Source organism: Megalobrama amblycephala, linkage group LG8 (assembly GCF_018812025.1).
Source record: "Megalobrama amblycephala isolate DHTTF-2021 linkage group LG8, ASM1881202v1, whole genome shotgun sequence".
NCBI classification, from domain to species: domain Eukaryota; kingdom Metazoa; phylum Chordata; class Actinopteri; order Cypriniformes; family Xenocyprididae; genus Megalobrama; species Megalobrama amblycephala.
The window spans coordinates 14551072-14576850 of NC_063051.1; the positions used below are offsets into that span (position 1 = coordinate 14551072).

Genomic DNA, 25779 nt, shown 5'->3' on the forward strand with positions numbered 1-25779 from the left:
TGTTTTAAGAAACACGCACTTTGAAACCCATTTTTAAAAGTTTTTTTGTTTTGAAGATGTTTTCAGGCAAAAGTTTTCAAATGCATAAAAAGTTTTTCTGTTTTTAGTTGAAAATGGTGTTGTGTAAACAGACCCTAAAACATATACTGATTCCATAGTCATCTTAACCTGTATTACTGTAGCTTTTTGGAGGCGAAGTGGAAGCAGCAGTGTGACTGTGAAAGTTATCATGTTTACTGCTGCTATCAAGATTAGCGTGGCTTTGGTCTTTTGAAACTGGTGGAGGCCCAAACGTTTCCATAGGGAAGACTGGGGGCAGTGTCATTGGTTGCTGAGTCGGGTACAGTGGCACTGGGGCAACAGTCATAGGAGCCTGTTCTTCAGAAGAGATGCTCGCTGGTGACTCCTGAAACTGGACATCAGTGTGCGATATCATGGATTGAGATGGGTTTGGGGGTTCATTTTCAGTGCTAGCATGGTTAGCTGCCTCTGTTTGGGAACCTTCTGTAAAATCTACAGAGAAAACAAAAGACAAAACACATGACATTTTTGCAGCATAGTAAAAAACTGAAATTACAGGAAACACTAATGGATTTTTTGAGTTTTATTGTGATCTAGTGGCTCAAAGGGCAACATCATGGGCACATACTTAAAAAACAAAACAAAACAAAAAAACTCTGGTATATGTTTTTAACCTGAACACTTGTTGCTGTCCTCATGAGTCCAAGTAGTTTCCCCAACTGGCGACTGGTATGTCTCACTACAGTAGTTCCCCACCTAAGCAAATAAACAGGTCACTGATAGTGGAACCAGTGGAAAGGTCATCATATGGATCATTAAGTGAAGTGGCCAGTTCTACTGGATGTCTAAAGCCTTATTTATACCAGGTATCACATCAATATCAAATGATCAGGAGTTAGTTCTAAATACAGCTGGGATCAGGGTACAAAACATCACTCAGTCCAAGTTCAGAGTTAAACACAAACAGATGACACCACATAGCATTTGCTGTATAAATACAAAAGTGTCCTAATGTGCCCTGGACAACTGAAAGACAGCCAACTGTATGTGAAGTTCAGTTAATATGGTTATATTTTGCATAAAATTGTAGTATATTATATATAACTATTAATATATACATTAATATATTAATTTTTTTTGTGATACTTTATTTTTTTGTATGACAGCACATACCATTTGCAGTATAAATAGAAAAGTGTCCTAAAGTGCCCTGGAGAACTGTGAAAGACAGCCAACTGTATGTGAAGTTCAGTTAATATGGTTATATTTTACGTAAAATTGTATTAATATATGTATATTATATATAACTATTAATATATACATTAATATATTAATATTTTTTGTGATATACATTTTTTTGTATGTATATATATATATTACGATATTAAAATGCATACATTTGGGAAAAGTACATTTGGGAGCTTCTTTGCATGTTATCAATATGCAGTAATACTTACTAATGTATATGAACACAAAATCATGGCCTCTTTTAAATCCAATGAAAAGAGGTCACAGGATACACGTTAAAAATAGGTATATGTCTTTGCTGACAACTTGTTGACCGTATTACCCGAGACAGATGTCAATACAAGGTCATTAGAGGTCAGTGAGCAGCACCATAGGTTATTTAAAGATAAATTGTTAGTGTGGTCTGTTCATTAAGCTCCATATGGTCTTATAGACAATCCTGAAAATCTTCGAGGGGTCCTTGATTATGATTTCACTTTTTGTATAATGTTGCTGTTTGAGCATAAATAACAACTGTGAAAGACAAAAAATGTGTATCGCAAAAAAATATATATTTTAATGTATATATTAATAATTAAATATGATATACATATATTAATACAAATCTTTGTAAAATATAACCATATTAACTGAACTTAACTGAACACATACAGTTGGCTGTCTTTCACAGTTGTACAGGGCACATTAGGACACATTTGTAAGTTCAATAGAAAGGGAGGTTTTTCTTTTACAGAAATTGCTCTTTAAGGACTACAACAAACAGTGGGTAGAGACTACAAAGAACTTTGTCCCGGGTTGGTGACATCACAAACCCCAAAATTTACATAAACGCTGCCCCAGGGAACATGCAACAAAGGGAGTTGAGGCCATATCGGGCTGCTTTAGAGAAGAGGAAGAGATGTTGTAATAGAGTGTTGTTGCCATGCCATCATTTTACACCAGACTGCTTCACAAATGAGGGTCAATTCAACGCTGGATTTGCACAAAAGATAAACATGACGGCACATGCTAGTCGATAAGTTGAATCAGCTCCACAGCAACTACATACATTTATCCACTAACCATTTAGAAATGTCCAGTTGCATTCTAAAAGTTTCATTTTTTTTCTCCATCAGTGTCTGACTCCGGTTTGAACAATGTAAGGCTGAACACCGTTACTGACAATCATCATTTTGGCTGTGTGAGATTCACATTCTGACACATTCTGGAGACACCAGAGACTTATATTACATCTTGTGAAAAGGGGCATAATAGGCCCCCTTTAAAGTGGACTAATGACTATCATATATAGTGTATAAACATTGGGTTTACCAGCATGGTCTGGTGTCTGCAGCGGATCTGCACCAGCCAGTCGGGGTCCAGGAAAGGCTGATTGACACCTGTGTCATTGAGCTGTGCCTCAGAGAACTTCAGTCTGTCCACCAACTATATTAGCAAACAGACAGATCACAAAAAAGACATACACATTTTGATGCATACACAAAATACTACAGGATTCTTTTTTTTAGTACTGTACAGGTGTGCATTACATTAATAAGCTCTCCAAGCAGCACTACATGGGGTTCCTCTATCCTGAGCAGAGCTTTTGCCACCACCTCACAGTAGTGGAAGGCTTGAGAAAACAGACCACAGTCCAGCAGTCGGCATGCATACAGGAATTTATACACCTACACAGAACACAACACAATATTATGCAACAGATAAAACACATAATCACCGACTAAGTCATAGTACAACAATATATAAATGCGAAACAGTCATATAATCTGAATGTTTGAAAATTAAGGAGCATTTATGACATAGTGAAAATAATGACCTATAGAGGGTATGCACGTCGTCAGAGTAGGTGGGAGTCACTGTGGTTACAGCCACTGAGTGGCAAAAAGACTAAATGGCAGCATTGGTGTTCAGCGTGAATGCCGCAAATTATACAAAAAAACATCTAATATAGGAAAGAGCATGTGGATTTGCAGTTACCGTTTTGTGTCAGATATGTTGGATTTTGGGGTAGATCATACCCAATGTCATATATAGTATTTGAACATAATGGGCCCTATTTTAACGATCTAAGCACATGGTCTGAAGTGCATGACTCAGGTGCACTGAGTCATGTGCTAAGTGAATCCTCTTTTGCCAGTTTAATGACGGAATAAATGGTCGCCGCACCAGGAATATGGTCCAAAAGGGTTGTACCTAGTCTTCTAATGAGTCATAAGAGTGTTTTGGACGTAACATGCAATAAACCAATCTGTCACATCTCCCATTCCCTTTAAAAGCCAGGTGTGCTTACACCATGGCAGATTTGCTATTTACATGGTGGAATTTGCAAGCGACAAGACTGAATGCTTTTCCAGAGAGGAATCCTTTAATTTTTAATATTTAAAAATGTTTGTGTGCTGCTGCGCATCCCTGTGTTTGTAACAAGCAGAGTCTACGCGAGTTGTGCTCCCGCCTATAGGCGCATATTACTAATGCACCCTTAAAAAAATAAATAAATAAATACTGCACCATTGATGTTAGACTAGGTTTTTGTTGGTCAATGGCACAGTCATTTTCAGTTGCCTCAAAATAGCAACGTTTGCAGTTTCTATGCAATGTGATGTCACATTACACAGGCCCCGCCCATGGCTGCTGATGGACTCTGCCCTATTAGCATAGACCCTGGCCTGAGTGAGCTGTACACAATCCTCGATTTTCTCCATGCTGGAGCAGCTGTAGTGAAAAGAAGAATGTCTTCACTTTTTCAATCACTTGAATCACTTTACACCAGACTGCTTTGTGAATACAAAGCAGGTTTTTCTAAAACGTTTTTACTTTAGTATGGATCAGTACCAACTGTTAGTAATCCAGCTTCACATCCAGCATTCGAGTAAGAAATTTATTCTTATTAAAGCTACTAAAGTTATTCAGTCAAGAGCAGTGAGTGGTTTTCTGTTCTTCTTTTGTTGTTTGATTCATATTAACAGCACTTACAGCAATGTATACTGTATATTACGCTGATGTCACTTTAATATACTGATCTAATATACACATGTGATTTCTTTCCCTGCTGTTTATGTTCACAGAGATAACCGACTTTATGTTTATGTGAACCTTGTATACATTTGACAGCTTAAAGGGTTAGTTCACCCAAAAATGTATTCATTTATTACTTACCCTCATGCCATTCCACACCCGTAAGACCTTTGTTAATCTTCGGAACACAAATTAAGATATTTTTGTTGAAATCCGATGGCTCCATGAGGCCTGCATAGGGAGCAATGACATTTCCTCTCTCAAGATCCATAAAGGTACTAAAAACTTATCTAAATCAGTTCATGTGAGTACAGTGGTTCAATATTAATATTATAAAGCGACGAGAATATTTTTGGTGCGGCAAAAAAACAAAATAACGACATATAGTGATATTATGAATCAGCGTGTTGAATCAGCTGTTCAGAGCGCAAAGTCACGTGATTTAAGCAGTTTGGCGGTTTGATCCGAATCATGATTTGATACGCTGATTCATTATGCTCCGAAGCTTCCTGAAGCCGTGTTGTGAAATCGGCCATCACTAAATGAGTCGTTATTTTGTTTTTTTGGCACACCAAAAATATTCTTGTCGCTTTTTAATATTAATACTGAACCACTGTACTCACATGAACTGATTTAAATATGTTTTTAGTACATTAATGGATCTTGAGAGAGGAAATGTCATTGCTGGCTAAGGAGGCCTCACTGAGCCATCGGATTTCAACAAAAATATCTTAATTTGTGTTCCAAAGATTAATGAAGGTCTTACGGGTGTAGAACGACATGAGGGAGAGTAATAAATGACAGATTTTTCATTTTTGGGTGAGCTAACCCTTTAAAGGGTTAGTTTACCCAAAAATGAAAATTTTGTCAGGATCTTTTGCCACTACGTCATTGCATACCCTTTATAAATCTGACATAAACAGTGATGAAACATAAACAGTGATGAATCAGGATATACAGTGGGGTCCAGAAGTCTGAGCGCACATTGAACGATAAAAAAAAATAAAAAATAGTCATGTAGTCATGTGTCAGGGTTCTGTGTTTATGTTTCCTGTGTCACATGTTTCTTTATTCTCAGTTTTCCTGTCCCTTGTTTGTTTCTATGGTTTCCCTGATTTGAGTTCATTGGTCCCAGGTGTGTCTTGTTAATTAGTCTCGTCTGCCCCTTTGTTTGACTTGTATATATTCCCTGTGTTCTCCCTCAGTCTCTGTTGGTTCTCGTCTGTATTATATGTTTGTGTTTGATGGTGTTACTCTTGTTTCCTGGATTATTAAAGTCTTCCTTTCTACATTCCTCCTCCTCGTGAGTGTTTATCCACCACGGTACATGACATCATGTTTATAATGATTTATTTTAATTGAATTAGAATAAAATCATTTTCAAAAGTGGTTTCAGACTTTTTGACCCCCTGATCTGCTAAGATTCCTGTAGATCAGTGGTTCCCAAACAAAATGCTGAGATTTGCATTCATTTAATTCTGCCCCACCTTTAAAATAATTAAAACCAAGCATGCATTTCTAAAAAGCAAAATGCCACCTCTAATGTATAAACAGGAAAATGGTAGTGCTGTAAAAAGTCAAATACATGACATCCAATCAAATTAAATATCTTTTGCTGTCAAAACTGACTGCACCCACCAAGCAGTGTGCATATGTTGCATTGATTGTGCTACATTACTGCCGTTCTTGACAATGTACCTTTGTAAATGTTGGGTTTTAGCACTTATTAACATGACAAACAAATACAGACACAGACTGTGCATAGAGATCGATTTAAGACTTAAACTCTCTTTGATACAAAAACAGCCTGTGAGTTTGTTTTTAATATTGATATAGCTATTATATGAGCAAGAATGCAGTTTTACCTGAATATCCACATTTCAAATGTGACATTTTATACAAAAGTTCAAAAAACACAAAGGTAATATTAAGTGATGTATATTTAAACAGTACTGTCAGTATTGTTTGCTCTATTTTGAAACTAAATAATAGTTTCAGGGGCGGTTCTAGGGTCAGTGGATATTCTGAGCTTTATGTGAACTGTAAGCCCCACGTTCTTTTATCTGATTGGCCATCACAACAATTTTGACATTAACAAGTGCTGTTAGACCGCTGAACTTTTAGTCATCCTGTGGAGTGCAACAGAGAATCATCAAGAATATCAAATATATAAAAAAGATAATGTGTGAATTGTACCTGAAAAGCAGGAATGATAAATTCAGCATTTCCAAGCCTTTGACAGTACTCAAACAGTTCAGTACAGCGAATGGCAGAGTTGTGACAGAACTTGGAAAACTGTACACTGCAATCAAAAAATGTAATAGTCATTTGAATTCAGGTCAGGAACACAGTCATTCAGATTCGTATGTTTGCATTCACATTGAATCTTCACCTTTGCTTGCTGCCCAGAAGCACCAGGCGCTCTGATCTGTTTTTGTACCAGCCAAAGGGACATTGAGCTGTAAGGTAGCAGATTTGGGAAGCATACAGCATATCCCTGGAGGCTGAGAAGAACACATTTAAAGTCAAGATCTACTTTAAGATTCATTTTATATTAAACCAAAATATGAAAGAACATACACAAATGGTTATTTCTAGACACTGGACAGGACATTACCTAGGGTATCGCCCATGGCGATGATGGACCTTTGATGTATAATTGGGTCTCCTGTCTCATTGGACAGCATAACAGCCAAGTGTGGTCGCCAGTCTCCCCACTTCTCACAACTCCAGGACTGCAAAAAGGAGAGGAGAACATAAAGAAAACATTTAGAAGAGAAGGTCAAGAGGAGGATTTAGAGGAAAATAAAAAGTTTTACATGAGGTGTGACTGGAGGTTTCTGTTTTACATTTTTGCATAAAGGAATAATTCATTCAGTACATTTGTCAAAATTTTATATATATATATATATATATATATATATATATATATATATATATATATATATCTTTGTTACACTGTAATTATACATTTAAGTACTGCATATTATTAAGTAACTACATGTACTTACTGTTGGGAGAGGATTAGGGTTTGGTTTGGTTTAGGGTTAGCTGCATGTAATTATGCATAAATTATAGTTATTACTATAGTAACTACATGTCACATATGTAACAATTACACCGTAAAATAAAGTGTTACTGACTTTTTAATGTTTCTGAAAGAATACTCTTATGCTTACCAAGGCTACGTTTATTTAATGGAAAATACAGTAAAAACACAATATTGTGAAATATTTCAAATGTAATTTATTCCTGTGATGGCAAAGCTGTCACATGATCCTTCAGAAATACTTTTAAAATGCTGATTTAGTTGTTTTTATGGTAAAACCATTATAATTTTACTTGAAATAAAATAAAAATTAATTTAAAAAACAAATATAAAAGTTTACTGGTTTAGGCAACATTTCTTATTTTCATTTAGTTTAACTTGATGTACTTGCATAACTAAAACTAAAAATGAAATAATTTAAAAATCATTAAAAAAGTAAAAAAAAAACATTTAAAAACGATAAACTAAGTCAGCACAGAATGTACATTACCATGGAAACAGCTGGAATCCTCCCAGAGAGCAGCTGGAAGATAGTTTGCAGAGGGTCACTAGGAGCCAGACTGCCTGTAAATCTGTCAAACATATAAATATTCAGTCTGCTACACTGTGACATATGTACAAAACATGCATATTAATCAGTGAGTTCATAACATACATATCAACAAATGAAAATTCTACCTTATTAACACAAAACACAGCCCAAAAATGAATGTGAAAGAAACCTCCATTAACTGAAAGCAGATAAAACATTACAGGGACATGCATGCAATCTTCGAGGCAATCCACTCAGAACTGAAACCAGACCCTTCCGCTGGTATCCTCATGAGCATGTATAACTATAAGACATGTACTGTTTTCTGGGATTACTATTTCCCACAGAAGCCATAAATTCAAGTTGGAGGAAGGTGTCTTGAGAGAAGAAGAGGACATAGTGATGTCACTGACTCGCAGATGGTGCAGGGCAAGTACCTGTAAAGGTGAGCTGGTTGTGATAAACTCCATGATATTTTGCATACTTCTTTCTGGCAAACCCAGGAAGACTAGCTGGCATCCGATGAAGAACAGTGACAGCTGGGAAAGACCATGGACATTAGGAAAGACCAGAGCAGGGGTGCGGAGGCTTGGCAAGTTGAAGCACATTGTCCGTGAGAATGAACCCATAATTGATTGCTATGGAAAATTATATTATAAGATATCCACCGGGATTGGGTGAGAGTGGGGGAGGATGCCAGGATAGACAATCGATGATGGAAGAGCCAAGGAAGACCCATTTTGGGTCTTTAGATGTGGGAAGAAATGCAAAAACGAGAGGGATATGAACATACACCAGACAAAGATAAAGTGCTCGCAGCCTACCAGTATTGTGCAATGCACAGGGCAACCTGGTTAGAAGGAAGAGACCCTGGTGCAAGAGGCAAACCCCAGTCCCCTTAATCTCCAGGCACATGATGAAGTAGGGGGCACCAATGGCATTGTCAAAGTATCTAAGGGGATAGGACACCAGGGAAAAGTTAAAACACTCTAGATGCACAAGCAAAACAGAACACTAGTGTAGTAGATGTGCAGAAAAAGCCAGTGAACTGGCCTAATGTAGCAGAAAAGAAGGAGTGTGAGATGTCTGATTACAATGTGGACCACGTGCTGGAAGCAGTGATTGCAGGAGATGTGGGAAAGAAGCTTAGTGCCGTGTCATCAATCATCTGGAAAATGATCGCTTTGGAAAGAAAGAGCTGAAGGTTAAACCGAACAACTTAAGGAGATCTGTGGCGGCTAATAAAGCTTTCCATGAAGCACGGAAAGACCATACAAGGTGTACATGGATTATGAAAGGCTCAGGAGATGACTCTGGAGGTTACATGGAAGAAGAAGTTCCAAGCTGACGATTGGTTGATAAGGTGTGTTTCATCCCTAAGGAGGAGAATTCCACAGATATCAATCAATTTCCTACTATATCACTCCTCAGTGTGGAGGGCTTTCATGTTGGACAATTAGTATTTGAACACATCCTTTCAAAAAGTGGGTTCCTAGGGTCCCTGTTTGTCTTGAGCATAGAGCATAAAAATCATTAAAGATGGAATAAGAATCCATAGCAACCCAATAGTTCTGTGGCTTGATCTGACCAGTGTCTATAAAACAAAACTCCACAAGTTAGTGGAACTAACACTGAAGTCCCAGGGCACTTCAAGAAGCTCCTGCAGTGCCAAATCAGTAAGGTTAACATGTGTTTCACCTGCGGGAAATTTACCACTGACTGGCAGAGGCTAGAGGTGAGCATTGTCACATTGGGTTAGAATCTCAGTCATTCTGTTCTCAACAGCAATGAACCTCCATATCAAGGCAGATGAGAAGTTACATCAGGGTGCAGTACTGGCAGATGGCACCCAACAGGTTTTCATGGATGACTTGACCATTCGGTAAGATCAGTACCCAAAGGGAGATGGACATTTGGAGGACTTGGTTGAACTTGCCAATTGACAAGGATGGAGTTCACACCTAAGTCCAGAAGTTTGGTGTTGAGGAGGGTGCCGTCCAGGAACAGTTTCACTTTGAAATAAAAGAGGACACCATTCCAACATTCTAACAATGGGTCGCAAGTGGTTAGCTGGCCAGGAGGTGGAGGCGGAGGAGCATCTGCAGCATGCTGACATAGTCGGGACAGCGGCCCAGGGAAGGCAAGGGCTAGGCTGCTGGACCAGAGCAAGCTGGAAGTGGGGGAATCCGAAGGACCAGCATGGCATGGTGCAGAGGGAGGTCTTCAAGGCAGAAGAGGAAAGTCGACATTTTAAGTCTGCATGTTAAATCGACATGAATAAGCAGGGCAGCTGGATGAAGTGGGAGAGTGTGTGGGAGAGGGTTCTGACCTGGCAGGACATCTGGAACATGAAAGACCATTAGATTAAATTTCTGTTGTGTTCAATATTCAGTGTCCTACCTACTCCATCAAACCTCCATACATGGGGTTTTATCAGAGAGTCACAGCTTAACGCTCTGCGAAAGGCCAGCAAATCTTGAGCTAGTCCTCTCCTCATGCAGGTTAAGTTTGGTGGATGTGAAATTTCGGGTGGCGACATGACCAAATTTTAACTCAGCTGGCTGCTGGGGTGAAGCAGGCAAGAAAGAAGCCAAAACATTGTTTTAAGAGGCCTTGTTTCATTCAGAAATCCTTAGGTCTGGGGAGAGCGTGGCAACAGAGATGAGGGGTCCTGGCCACGGCAAAGAACTGGGACATGCGGGCAGACCTTAAGAAGCAACTCAAATTCCCAGAGTAAATAATCTGTCAGTATTTTGCATGTGTTGTGTTTTGGCCTCTAGAGGTCCTCATGGTGCTCTCATCCCTAGCTTACTTACGTGAATTATGTTCACATGTGTTTTGTTCAGCTGTGTGTATTTAAGTGACTACGTGTGGTGCATCCCAATCAGCTCCCTAGTTCAGTAGTCTGATCAGGGAGTCAGCCACATTCATTTACACGATATACTGATTCACAACCTAGGAAGCAAGGGAGCTGATTGAGAATCAGGGTCTCTCTCCTAGTTTCTTTGCTTGGTGTTTAGTTGTTCTGAAGCCAGTTGCCTAAGTAAGTGATCTCTGTTTTAATTTCTCTTGCCTTTGGATTATACCTTTCTCTGTTTCAATTTTTGTGGACTTTCTCCTCTTGAGGTTTTTGCTTTAAAGGTCACCTATTATGTTAAATCCACTTTTACAAGGTGTTTGGATATAAATGTGTGTTAGCAGTGTGTGAACACAACCATCCCACAATGATAAAAATCCACCCACTGCTTTTTTTTAAAATCCCCATTAAACAAAAGCAGTCTCATTAGACAAGCCGTTTTGAATCACTGAGTAATGTGACGTCACATTACTCATGCCCCACCCACGGCCGCTGATTGTCAGTACTGTATTACCATGGTTTCTGCCCTCAGCGAGTGGTAGGCTGTCCGCCATTTTCTCCGCGGTCGAGCAGCTGTAGCGTAGAGGTCTGCATTCCCGCGGCTCTCCTGCAGGAACCACGGGACCCGATAAGATTTCTTGCTGCGCGGGATTCAATTTTGAATGAAAGGCGGATTGTGGTCGGTAACTATAGAGTACATAGAGTACAGGAGCGGGCGGTCTGACAATAACCCGGTTGCTCCCGAGATGCTTTGACATCAGCGCATCTGTGCTTGAACTTGAAGTGAACAAAACTTTCTGCAGTGGTGGCATTCACACAGTCACCAGTTCCCTGTCCTGAGAAACCTGGCAAGATATGTTCTTTGCATTAGAGGTCTGCGCGAGTGCACCTTCAGAGAACATTCAACCTTTGTGATCGGATTTTGAAGGAGAGACGTTCTGAAACGATCGTCAGTCAGTGTCATTCTGTTCTTGCGTGGATGTTAAAAAAGATTTCATTTTGCAGTAGTTAGTAAGCCAACAGTTTTCATTTATGTAATTTTGGCTTAGCCTATAGTTTTGAGGGACATGTTGTAAGCTATTTAATTTAGCCTATTTTTCTCTGTGATATTTAGCCTATTATTCTTTGTGACATTTTTTCTCTGACATTTTTTAGGGTGTTGACAAGTGTAAACATGTGAAATATCAGGCTTTGGTTCTCGAGTTCCAATGGAAAGGATGGATGACTTGGCTGCATGGGTTTTGCAGGGCAGTCACTTTAGAGGACCTTGCTGTGGGACCTTAGAGGACCTGCTTAGGATGGAAGGCCAGGCTAGGAAGCAGCTGGTAGCAAACATCACCAAACAGACAGAGTAAGCACCCCAGTGGATATGGATAAAATGGAACAAGCAGGGGCAGACCTAACATGGTGAAGGGCTAAGAACATTTTGAGTTTGAAGGTGGAGAGAGGGGGTGGAACTTGGGCGCTGGTTCAATCGTCGAACACCCCCCTCAGGGGCATAAAATGAAGAAACATAGAGGAAGGGGGAGGGATGCCAATTTGATTACCCAGAGAGGCTTGTAAACTCAACCAAGATGGAGGAAGGTGTCTTGAGAGAGAAAGAGGGAATAGTAATGTCCCTGTCTCTCAGATGGTGCAGGTTGAGTACCTGTAAATCGTATTTTGCATATTTCACTATGGAACAACACTAAGATTGCTATCAGTTCATGTTAAGGGGTCTTCTTCATGAAGCTTATATCAAGACAAACCACTGCTAATAAATTAAACATATCAGACTTCTCAGACCTGGCAACCTCCAGGTTGTATAAATAAAAACTTGACCTTTCTGTGGCTCAGCTCTGCTGTCTTCACTTGCTGTTTATTTGATCAGACCTCATACCAGGATGTTTATAGACTGTAAAATGTATAGTTGCAATTAAACTGGGATTTATAGAGACATTACACTGTGATTATGGGATGACAATTATTCTGAAATTCATTATTTTTGAAAACCGTCCGTGCCAGTTATTTATGGGTAGTGGTTGCTACTAAAATGCAAGAGTAGATGTGTCAGTCATCTTTTACAAACCTGCTCAGCACCATGTTGTAGGATCTACTGTCCATTTTGCTGGCCAGAAATAAGGCATGACCCCAAAGTCCACTCTGCATGGCTGACTCCAGTGCCTCCTGCAGTGAGGGGAGCATTGGGGAGAACAGATTAGATATTTGAGATCTGAAAACATATTTACAAATGTCAAGTCAAACACACACACACACACACACACACACAAAGGAGTTTAGGGTTATGGAAAAAATAACATACTCCTAGATTGCAACAGGCCTCATTTTAAAAAAAAGTTGGGCAGCCTGGTTAGAAGGAATGGCTTTGGACTGGGACTGGCGGCTTTCCATGCATGGCAAATCTATTGATATATGCCCAGCAATATTAATACCTAGAATTAAAATGAATATTTTATTTATATAGTTTTGTTAATTGTTTCCTATTTTGGTGTATTATTTGTTTTTGTTTTTTAATAATTATTTTAAAATGATTTTTGTTTGCTTATTTATTTATATATTTATTTCCTGTGAAGATTATTGTTGTATAATGTTTGTTAAATATGTTTTTTGTTTATGTTTATGGTTTGTGACTATAGGTGGACCTGCAACAAATGTAAAAACAGATATGTGTGATGTATGTTACACACGGGATGTATGTAAGTTTGTTCTTAAAAAGAAAAAATGGAAAATAAAAATTAAGTTGAAAAAAAAGAAAAAGAAAATGACAAATATTACCCAGAATGCATTGTTTTATGGTATATTTTTACTGTTTCAATGGAAAACAGAATTTTACTGTGTAAAGTTGTTTCATTTTTTTACATCTGTTTTTTAGAGTGCTAGAGCAGCATCTGCTGAAAAATCGAATAAATGCAGCCTTGGTGAGCATAAGAGAATTATTTCAAAAACATCTTAAAAAAAATCTTACTGACCACAAAACTTTTGAATGGTTGTGTATTAGGGGTGTGACGAGACAGGTATCTCACGAGACGAGACGAGACTCGAGATTGAGTTCACGAGACGAGACGAGACGAGACAAGAATTTTACACACTATTTTTAAGAAATCCTCAATGGCGATATACATGACTAGAAAAAATATTCTGCAGGTGTCTTTAAAATGTTTTAACTAATCATCTTGTAATGAATGTAATTTCAGTTCTACTGAGTATAAATTATCATATGCAGTAAAAGACAACAACACTCAAGTACTGTAAAAGGTTTTGCCACTAACTCAACTGACTGGCTTCTCTTCTGTATGATTTCAGTCTCTTCAGACCTTACTGTAGCTACATGATTTATGAGCTTCTACAACTTTTGACCTCCTAACTGAACTCCTTTCCTCAAACTGATCATAAAAACAGTATAAATAAAAATGGTAACACTTTACAATTAGGTCTCATTTATTAACATTAATTAACCAACATCAACTTACAATGAGCAATATATTTGCTACAGTATTTATTAATCTTTATGTTAGTTAATAGTCATTAATTGTTAGTTCATGATAGTTCACAGTGCATTAACTGATGTTAACAAATGAAACCTTATTGTTTGTGCTTAATAAGATTAAGAGGAAACTGTTATTCATTTTTTATGGTAATTACTTTACAATAAGTGCAACCAAAGTGCAAATAAGACCATTTTTTTCTTTGATACAGAGCTAAGAGATGGTTACAACTACGCTGCCCAGCCTAAAATAGCTTTAATATTGAGAGATATTTGCATTCATCAGGGAGCCGCTTTCAAAATCTGGGGTATTGAAATCGCGTTTGAATGCGCGCGCGCGTTTACTTTCACTTTTAGCGCGTAACTCTGTAAATATGGAGCGGTGGCAACCGTTATCCAACTGAATTAAATGGTTTTTATTTAAATACAAAGCAAAACGACAGTGGAGGCGTAATGTAAACGGAGCGTGGCATATTCTTTCCTAATCATCCTAACACTCTGTCATGGCAACAACATCATGAGACTACTTTTCGCCTCAACGAGAAATCTCGTCACATATTAGTCTCGCGAGATCTCGTGCCACGAGATCTCGTCACACCCCTATTGTGTATACATTTACAATGTATAGACATTTTCTTATAGGAAAATAGATTACAATATATATTGATTATTTATCTTCGCAGTGGCATGGAAATATTTTGTCCAATACAATTTATAATGTGGATATTGGCTTTCAAAAAAATATGAAGAGACCATTCATTATGTCCCACCCTAATGTCCCTTTCAGTAGAAAATGTCAACAAAGGAAAAAAATGCATTGGTCAAAATACCATTTCACATGGTCATTAACAGAAAAATAGAATAATAAGAGAAATTACTAACCTTCTTCCTGCCAGACAGCAACAATTTTGTGTATTTCTGAAGATTTTGTTCTGTGGCCTCTTTGTCAGTTGGGGGGTATCCAGTCAGAAGGTCAGATATATTGAGGGTCTCATTTCCTGATGTGGGTGTTTCATTAAGATCAATAAGGCTTTTTTCATCTCCAAGCTCACCAGAGACCGCACACGTACCCATGGAGTCCCTCATCAGCAGTTCTGCAACATCTGAACCCATAATTCTCTACATAACACCAATACATACTCATATTAACAGTGTAAAATGGGCAATCAGACCTCACAAACAAAGCTGAAAAGAATGGGCTTCAGAATTATTCTAGTGTCTTAGTAATTGTAACATTAATATACTGTAATGAGTAATGGGACTTACTCCATTCTGTCTGCACAGCAGTATTAGGAGATACCACAAGAGGGCAGCAGAAGTGGCATCTTCTAATTTCTCATCCTTCAGACATTCTTTTGACATTTGCAGGGCAAAGTTAATGGCATCAACCTTATGCAAATCCTCCCTTCACAAAAGAAGAAAAGCAGCAATCTGTTTAACCCTTCTAAGATATTCATTTGGGATCACTCAAGATGTTGGCGATTTCAAAACACTGCTTCATGAAGCTTCGAAGCTTTACGAATCTTTTGTTTCAAATCAGTGGTTCGGAACGTAAAAGTCACATGACTTCAGTAAACGAGGCTTCGTTACGTCATAAGCGTTTCGAAATTTCAATGGTTCACCACTGGGGGGCGTGAATTTGGCAGTTTGATACACACTTTGAACCACTGATTCGAAACAAAAGATTTGTAAAGCTTCAAAGCTTCATGAAGCAGTGTTTTGAAATCGCCCATCACTAGATATTGTTGAATAAAGACATTATTTTGTTTTTTTGGTGCACAAAATGTATTCTCGTCACTTTATAACATTAAGGTTGAACCACTGTAGTCACATGAACTGTTTTAAATGTGTCTTTTAGTAGCTTTCTGGGCATTGAAAGTGTTAAAGCGGAACTCAGTCAGATTTGCAAAGCTCCCCCTACAGGTTTCTTCAGTGAATCACACTGTCGTAAATACTCCAAGCGCAGCTCTGGACTACAATGACTACAACGCTCACCAGCGCAGTAGTTTTGCAAATACAGTACAAGAAATCTCGATGAAGGTGGGTAATTTTCGAAATTGTCTTATAAAGTCGTAATATATACATTGTTATTGAATTACCATAAAGCATTTTGTCACTCTCGTGTGAACGTAAACATGAGGCGAGATTGTGTCGGGTCGGCGCAGCTCAACTTGCAAGTGCTGTTTTCTGGCATAGACGTGCCAGAGGGGGTTAGTGCACACCTCAAACACACCACTACAAGTCAATTAACCATCGTAAGGACTTAAAACTATTTATGAAGGTAAAAAAAGTTACTTAGTTCTGCTTTAATTTTCTTGCTGGCAATGGAGGCCTCACTGAGCCATCGGATTTTATCAAAAATATCTTAATTTGTGTTCCGAAGATGAACAAAGGTCTTACGGGTGTGTAACGACATGAAGAATTTTCAGTTTTGGGTGAAATAACCCTTTAATAAATGATGCTGTTTAATGATGGTCCCTAGCAGAATCTTTTGAGTAAAAAACACTATTACACTTATAAGTTTTAAGTTTTCAGATGTTGTACTTATACAAAGTTTTTGCATTTATACATTTTCAGATTGTCTTGCAACTTTAAAGTCCCACTGTAGTGAATAATTTTATCCCTTAAAACTCATCTTTGATCACCAAAATTACATATTTAAAAATTTTTTCCTGAGAAAAAAAAATCTTCATTCCTTAATATAGCTTAAATGTAACTCTACACTCTTGCCTCATTGAATACACGTGAATCAATGAATATGCAAATTAGCCCCACCTCCACTTGCTCGCGCCAGCTCAGAGATTAAATCTACTCAGACAACTTACAGAGGTAAACGCTGCACAATGGTATCGCTCTTTACAACATCGGACACATAATGGTAATTAACTTGATTAGCCTTTTGCTTAACTATGTCATCAAACAACTAATAATGTGTTGCTAATGTTACACAAACTGTTCCCCATGTCGGAGTCAGACAGCTGCCTTCTAACAATCAGTATCCTTACAAATCATTAACAACTCAGACCATCAATGGAGAAAGGCATATAGTTCATAATAACATCATACACCTGCCATTTTTCTAAATGTACCCGATTTTTTTATATCAACAGAAAAATTTACCGTGATAACCTGGCTTCTCTCAAGACTCCCCTGCTAGTTCGCTGTTAACGATATGCTAAAGCCGTTAGAAATGATTGGTTACAAGGTAGTTTGTGACGTCACAGACACCAGCGATTTCAAACTGTGGATTTTGAGTCTTTTTTCACTGTAGTTTTAAGGAGAAAAATAGTGATAGTGTTGACATATGAATTTGCACATGGTTTGTCTTAAAGCATATTAAAACACCACATAGATATAGAAACAACATTAAAACTCACCACAGTGTTAATGTAAGGGATATTTTGAAATTTACCTAGCCAATGGTCCAGGAAAGTCTCTCATATTCTGCTGTTCTTCTGTGTCACAGAGAATTACCTGGAATCATTAAAGAACATATTTAATCCACCATAATATTTCAAATAATAACTTAAAAGATGTTTCTACCCTAGTGAAAAAAAGTATACTTTATTGTATTTTAAATATATTCCCTTTTTCTATAGTACGCTGCAAATATACTAACAAAAAATTTACTATCATTAAATATATAAAAAGTATATTAGTATCATATTTTCACAATGAAACTTTTAACACACTTTAAAATAATTGTACTTTAGTATATTTTCTAAAAAATATATTTTAGAAAAATATACTTGAAGTGTAAGTTCAGTTTATTTTTTAAAAGTGTATTTATTTGCACTTTATAAAAATATATTTGAGGTATATTTTAACAGTGTGTTGAAAATGATCATTGTAACAATGCACTGAAAGTATATTTAAAAAATACATTATTTAATATCCTGAAGTTGTAGTGTATCTAATGTTAAATTTGAGTATATTTTTAAGTTTATTTCTTCATCCTTGGAATTCATTATATTACTTGTGCTATTTATTTCAGTATGAATGCATTACAAGCCCATTTAGTATATGCAGTGTAGCCTATACAATTTCCAAATATGTGTAAATGTTTATTAAGTTTACACTGGCAGAATCATTTTACAATCGTACACACAAATCTATATTAAACAACACACCAGCAGCACAAGTAATGCGAAAAAAAATATGTCGAGTGGTTAAACTTATCGGAATTCAAATGTCTCTTCAACTTGGTCTGTGACCAATCAGATTTTGTTGCTCACTGCCTTCAGCCAATCAGAGCTGCTGACGTCACGGTCGTCGTCTGAATCCCCTCGCTCTGTCACTCAGGTGAAGTATAATGTCGCAATGTATAATTTATTTAATAAAACACTGAAAGCGCAATACATCGCTCAATCTTGGGGATTCTGACCAGTTCAATCAAGTGACATCGCAGACTGACCGTGATGGCGACGACAACCGGCTAATCTAATGGCCTACGCAATCCTGAAAGAACCGGAGAAAAGTGCTGCTATTGGGAGGTGAGTTGTAGTCTACCAGTTAACAAACTTTATTTTATTTTCTTTAACAAACGGAGAGCGATATTTCGGCTTGAAATCTCCTTTTTGAGTTTTTGTGTGGTGGTTTATGGCACATGTTTGTATGCAGCACCAAAACATTCATATGATTGGTCAAATCGGTCCGTATTCTGTACGATATTAATTCATAAAGTGTTTTATGCTTGACTATGTACCGAAAACAATATCGACATGCCATACTGATACAGTTCCCTGCTGCTAATCCTCATTTACTGTTCAAAAATAGTATTGGTTCAATGTAGGATTTAGACAGACTATTGTAAACGCGAATAAAGAGTTGAACATGCTGTCTTATATCTTTGGTATATTCTGTCAACAGATGCTGTTCTTCACGAGTCTCTGCGGTCATCATTGTGCCATCAGACACAATGGGAAGCTCATCAGTAAATGGAATATAATGTGTAATTTGTATTTGTGTATAGAGGGTCACCATGGGCCAATATTTTTTTTTTTCTTTAATGAAAAACATGGTAAGTTTTGCTGAATCTAAGTTTAAATAAAAACTATTGGATTTGTCAATGAAATATGTCTCTTCATTAGTGATGTTGTTACATTTTATTTATTTTAATGGCCTTGAAAACAAATGCATTCAACTTTGGGAAAATGTGTTAAACTGTATTTAAATAGTAGCACAACTGTATTGTGTGAGATTATGTAATTCAAAGTACAGTAGTCAACATTTGAAGTGGATCAAAAAAGTTAGGACACCTCTGATTAAAGGTTTTGATCCGCTTCAAATGTTGACTATATTATACAAAGACTGCAAAGTGTGTAATGTTTAATATTTGGAATAAGCCAAAGGTACTGAGCATACAGTATATACTATTACCTGTAAAATAATATATTCAGTGTATATTGCTTGTGTTTTCTGAAGACACTCGTAATTATTTTGTATACTTATAATACAACGTATATTATAACAAAAAAATATACTTTTAACACAAATAAAGTATACTTATAACCCAACTTAAGTACACTTTAATATCACTAATTAAGCATGTAATTAATTCCTACACAGACATATACTTAAAGTGTACTAAGTATACTTGAAGTTGTTCCAATTTAGCACACATAAGTATACTAAATATACTTAAAGTTGTATTTTAATACTAATTAATTTCAACTTAAATATACTTAGTACAAAATTAGTTGTTTCAAAATAGCGCACTTTAAATGAACTAATCATTAACACACTTGAAATATACTAATAATTAGTCTTGCTGCAAGTATACTTAGTATACTTTTTTTTGCACTAGGGTACCGTGTCTTTCTAACCTCCAAGCTGTGGATTTCCACTTGAGCAGGCTCACCCTCAGAGGCAAGGACTGGACTGACTCTTACCAGCTGACCTGCAGGGCCAAAACTCACTGCCACATGAGGGATGCAGAACTTTAGTGGGACTACCTCTATGGGTACAGCATCTAAATCAAATGACCAAATAAATTATAGCCATTCAGAGTCCAGTCAGTGACCAATCAGATTCAAGGATTAGAAACTAACTGCTGTATAAAGGAAACTACACATTTGCAGTGCAACACAAAGCATTAAAGAAAGACTGGACAGATCTTGTGTCTAAACTACGGTTCTGACAAACCTGTGTGAGATATGAGCTCTGGTTCACTCTGTTCAGCTCCATTAATGTACTGGCTGAGCTCATAGCTGCTTGAGGACAAGCCTGATGCTTTAGAGTTGGCAAGAGCTCCACTATCATACACCTGAAGAAGAAAAAAACAAAACAGCCTGAGAGCCATCATACACTACCGTTTAAAGTTTAAGGGGCAGTAACCTTATATGTTGTCTTATTTGCAATGTAGGAGGCTGACTGTATGCACGGCTTTATTCCGTGCTGTCGTCTCCACCGGTTTCAAAATATTTCTCTGTTTTATTGTCATTTTCTGCTTGTCTGGCACTTTGCAATGCTGGTCTACTCCGCAGCGACTGTCATCCCACAGGTCTAAAATAGTCTGAATATAAACACTTATTCCTAATCACCATAGTGATTCAGGATAAGACAAAACACAGATTGGAAGATGGATTCATGATGTGCTCGCTCATTATATAAATGTTGTAAATTTTGAAAAAAAAAAAAGTTTACCTTTAACGATTGTGAAAGAAGACTTTTGTGTTTATAAAAAAAATACCGTTTCTATTTAAAAATATATATTTAAATCTTTTGTTTTCAATGCTATATTTTCAGCAGTCATTACTGCAGACTTCAGTGTCACATGATCCTTCAGAAATCATTCTAATATAATAATTTGGTGCTTAGAAAACATTTCCTAGTATCAGTGTTGAAAACAGATGTTCTGCTTTATGTTTTTGTGGCAACCATGATACATTTTTCATGATTTTAACATGATTTTATTTATTTATTTATTTATTTTGATGAATAGAAATTTCAAAAGAACAAAAAAAAATCTCTTTTTATCAATTTTATGTCCTTGCAGAATAAAAATATTTGTTTCTTTTTTAAAAAAAAAAAATTGTACTGACCCCAGACTTTTGAACGGTAATGTATATATTAAAGTATATTAAAGCTCTTATGTGTATAAAGACTTTATACTAAAGTCTCATGAAAAGTAATTTCTGGAAACAAACCTCTCCTGTTCCATCTCCATTTTCCATACTTTCTCTGTGCTGTCTCTCTGAGACACCATATTGAGTGTCTGTTCTAAGGCTATAGCTGTTAAATAAAATGTACAAAATCACTTGATTGTTCTGAAAACATCTTTCAGGCATGACAAAGTAGTAGTACATGACTATAAGCCATCAACAGACCCCTGCTGATCTATGTATGAAGCTCTTGCAGACTGTTGCTGCAGTCCTCTGCCGTCTGTTCTCCAATCATCTGTTTGGCTCCAGCCACCACCATCTAAAAAACAGCAATGTTGTAAACATGATATTGAATTTTGCTGAGAATTAAAAACTGAGGGTCCTCCGATTGAATATGTACCTGGGGAGCTGTACTGTGGTCTGTGATAACCATGATAATCATAATACCCGTAGTCGTCTCTGTAGGGCCAGTAGCTGGGAGTGGTGTAGTCATATTCCTGCCTGAACAGATATTAGATATTAGTGAATGAGTACAGTCTAAAATCCAAGGTGTAACTGAAAACAATAAGTGGAATCAATAAGTGGAAATTGGTTATTTTTGCATTTTTCAGAGCAATTCCATACTTCCGGTTTGAAAAGCAAAGTGAAGCTACGTCACAGAATCTGATGTAGATTCGGGCCTCGGAGTGTGTGATAGATAGGCTGCAGGGGCGGGAGAGGCCCGAATCTATGTCACCCGGCTCTGAGCGCTTCTCTGCATTTATTCATGAGAAAGAGCTTGTTTAATCCAGTCCAATCACTGCGCCATAGTATGATTATAATTGCGGTAGTATTATGCATGAGGAAGTATCACTTCTGTTGCTTCTGTCTCATTGCCTAAAATAATATTGTTGTAATTCAGAGACATGGGTCGTAGGAGCTTGTTTCCTCAGTGCTACAATACAAAATGCATTCCAAGGTCAAGGTCAAGGTATCTTTATTTCGTACCTGCAGGTGAAATTGTTTTGCAGATAAATAGAATTTCGTTGTCCAGAGAAAACACATACAAGACATAACAATTCACAACAAACCTACCGGTTAATAACATCATGACAGACTGCCCCAAACACATGCATATCCCTTCTTGCATTTAACTAACTATTGCATACTAAAAAATTTCCCTGCAATGCGACCAGAGCTTAAGTTTTGGTGCAGGTGGTTTTTGGTGCAGTGGTGCACCTGTGACACGATGTATTATTCTGATACAAAGACACTGTTTTAGACGGAAATTTCAAAGACGAATGGACAAAAAAAGTAACTTTGCTATTATTCTTTTTGTGTTAAACTGAGTGTCATTTATCCTGAGACTGTAGTGCTCATAAATGTAATGATATTATTAGACCTTTTAAGTGTTCTTCCTCATTTCTCACTTGTGGTTGGGAGTTGTCATTTTTCTCTGTGCTCATATATTAATATTCATTATTCTGTATAATGAGTGTGTTGTAGGTCTGTGTTTTATTCGTTGTTCTCCCCCCTCTCCCACTTTTACAGAGCTTTACATGCCCATTTTCTCAGATTTTTCCAGCTCTGAGATGTGAACAACCAGGATAAAATAGGGAGGGGGGGGGGGGGGTCATGACACTTTAAAAATCATACTGACCACAATGTATGTTAATGTATGTTCAAAACAAGAGATAGTGAAAAGATTTCTTATTCAGTATTTTTGTCTTGATTTCAGGTAAAAATATCTCTCAGTTAATGTTTTTAAAATAAGATAAATGTACTTAAGAAATTTACCTGAGAAGCAAAATTATATAAATTATTATGAACTATTTTGTGTTTATTTTTCTTATTCTATCTGGAAATTATCAATAAGTGCAACTTCATATCACACAATGTTGCTTTTCTCCTACTGTATACTCACAATCTCACAATTACCTTAGTCTTATTTTCGAATCTGCAAAACGAGCTTAAAATCTTAGTGCAAAAACAAAGTGCATTAAGGTTTATGCCAATAAAATGATTAGATAATTGGGTAAATAAACTCAACTTAATTCAGATATACACTCTAAAAACAATTCTTGTTTCTCAAGTACATTTATTTTTGTTTTATAGACATTCAGACATGTTTACTGGGGGGAAAAAAATATATATATATTAAGAAAAAAAAATGTTGCATGACTGATAATCTTTCTATTACCTGGAGTGAGGTCTGAAGTGCGATGGTTGGTTTGATGCATAACTGCTGCTATATCCAGTATACTCTGTATACTCTGGTTTAGGAGGAGGACTGGCGATGTAGCTTCCATACCGAGGATCCACATGGGGCCACTGTCTTTCTCTCCCTCTTGGGTCTGTATGTGGGTAGTAATACGGCGATTGGTGGGAGGATCTGTATTGGTCGTCTCTGTCACTAGACTGGTACTGATGGCCTGGCATATGCCAGCCTTGCCCTCTGGGCTCCATCACACGAAACAGTGCAGGATAAACCTAAAAAAAAAGAGAAAGACAAAAGTCAAAGACAAAAGTCAGTTATTAGTGAGAACAGAGTAAGATTTTGCCTGCTGTATGCACACTAAGTCAAATGCTATCAGTGAGCATAGATACAGAGGCTGTTTATCAGGAAGGGAGCAGTAAATCAAAAACAACCTTTGTTTTTTAGTTCTGTAAGTGTTTTAGTGGTAACTTATGATATACCTAAATACATCAGTATGAGATCAGAACCAAGTGTATATTACATTTTGTATTTTACCAGGGCATATGACAAACTGGTCCCACTTTATACGTTGTCTTTACTATGCAATGGCAAAAATTTGTTTGTTTGGTATAACGTACTCATTGAGTTCATGTTGTATTGCAAAATACTTTGGCTGATATTAAGATGGAATACAGGTAGGGTTAAGAACAGGTTTAGTTGTTAGTTTTAAGTCAGGGTTAAGGTGTAAGGGAAAGTTTAACACAGTGTAATTATACAGTAGATGTAAGTACAGAAATTAATTACGGGTGTAATTATATGCAGGTATTTTTAAAAATATAAGTACAATGTAAAAACATGTATGTGCGCAACAAGGACATTGTATCAAATTATTAATTTAAATGTAAGTAATAGCAGTTAAAGACACAAAATAAAGTTGGTCCAAAAACTGTAACATAATTCACAATAGTATTACATAAGCATTTCTCTTAAAATCAAATTTCAAACAACTCACAGGTTTCTATTTTAGATGTTTCCAAATAGACATTCGCAGTTCACTGTGTACTGTGTCCTGTCACAGTTTCAAAGTGCACATGCCACATCATTTCAAAGCATAACACAAAGCTGACTCATGGACCTGCCTTTTTCTATCTCAAAGTATCTCTTCTCTGCCCTTTAAACCCTAAAAGGGAAATCAAGGGAGTCAAAATACACCTTATATCTGATGCATCTCTCTGTGGCTATTCTAAACTGCTGTTGTCAGCCAACAGCTGGATATCGGCTTTTTATTATTTTTACCCTAAATACATCACTTAAAACATTTGTGTGAAAAGCACTAATATGCGCTTAAACAAAAAAAAAGTTATATATATATATATATATATATATATATATATATATACAGATAAAATAACAGTAAATCTGAAATAAATCAAAGCTGGACTTACAGTGTGTTTGCATAGGTTTGACAGGCGCCTGAGCGTTCTGTACTCACTCCCATAACTGGAATATTTGAAGTTGCCACGTCGTGCGGAACCATCGCGCACAGACGCTGGAGCTGCTCGGACACACTTCGGAGAAACACAGTATTACTCAAGGGAGCAGATCACTGCCATGTTGTGAAGGGAATTGCGCAAAATTTCACAACAGTTATGCATTCAGATCAATAAAGAAAAGTGATTGTAACATTTTTCAAACGGTTCTTACAAGTGATTCTTTATAAACTTGATTTAGATCAATAAATTATGATTGTACTGAAATTAAGTAATGTAGCCTACTGATCAAGCTTTGGTCATTAATCAGTTCAAAATTAACTGCATTTGTTATGGTTCTCGTTAAGGATTCAAGTACTAAGTGAAGTACCACAGATTTTATTTTCTTCACCACAAAAAAATAAATAAATAAATAAAATGTAGATATGTGTTAAATAGTAAAATAATACAATGCCTTAAGTAATTAAAGCCAGAAATGTATGGGGCTACATAGCCTGTTTCTTTCTTGGCAGGGAAGTTTTATGCAGACTTCTAAACTAGCAAACTGTCCAAAAATGTCCATATTATTATTTTAGCTTTTTTTTAACCCTTATTCGTCGTATTTATATAATATAATTTTAATAAGCAAGAACGTTTCACAAATTGAAGTTAAACAATAAATTCGAAGACTTCACTACTTCGCCACCAGATGTCACTTTAATCACGTTGATCCCTCAAATTTCGTCGTTTTAGAAATATTATGTTGGCCTGAAGCAACATTATTTATTTTGTTTTGTTAGTATATTCTTGAGTGATTGACTACAA

At 36.8% G+C, this 25779-nt stretch overlaps 1 protein-coding gene across 11 annotated transcripts in view; it reads right to left on the reverse strand.

Moving 5' to 3' along the window:
- The window catches only part of sec16b (SEC16 homolog B, endoplasmic reticulum export factor), a 35430-nt gene extending 10361 nt beyond the window's left edge, over positions 1 to 25069 (reverse strand). For 8 of the 11 annotated variants that reach the window (XM_048199579.1, XM_048199582.1, XM_048199580.1 and 5 more), the window contains exons 1-19: positions 24498 to 24651; positions 23489 to 23778; positions 21710 to 21810; positions 21535 to 21628; positions 21355 to 21439; positions 20351 to 20471; positions 20032 to 20177; positions 17619 to 17680; positions 15473 to 15611; positions 15089 to 15325; positions 12791 to 12888; positions 7824 to 7905; positions 6902 to 7019; positions 6677 to 6788; positions 6481 to 6586; positions 2799 to 2936; positions 2581 to 2694; positions 696 to 777; positions 169 to 513 (exon numbers count right to left, since the gene is read on the reverse strand). In XM_048199579.1, the coding sequence (XP_048055536.1) occupies positions 169 to 513; positions 696 to 777; positions 2581 to 2694; positions 2799 to 2936; positions 6481 to 6586; positions 6677 to 6788; positions 6902 to 7019; positions 7824 to 7905; positions 12791 to 12888; positions 15089 to 15325; positions 15473 to 15611; positions 17619 to 17680; positions 20032 to 20177; positions 20351 to 20471; positions 21355 to 21439; positions 21535 to 21628; positions 21710 to 21810; positions 23489 to 23754 (2446 nt within the window). In that variant the 5' untranslated portion in view covers positions 23755 to 23778; positions 24498 to 24651. Of the gene's footprint in view, positions 1 to 168; positions 514 to 695; positions 778 to 2580; positions 2695 to 2798; positions 2937 to 6480; positions 6587 to 6676; positions 6789 to 6901; positions 7020 to 7823; positions 7906 to 12790; positions 12889 to 15088; positions 15326 to 15472; positions 15612 to 17618; positions 17681 to 20031; positions 20178 to 20350; positions 20472 to 21354; positions 21440 to 21534; positions 21629 to 21709; positions 21811 to 23488; positions 23779 to 24497; positions 24652 to 24930 lie in introns of those variants that run through there. The other 3 variants (XM_048199576.1, XM_048199581.1, XM_048199583.1) reach the window with 3 other exon arrangements.
- Between the last annotated feature and the right edge of the window lie 710 nt (positions 25070 to 25779).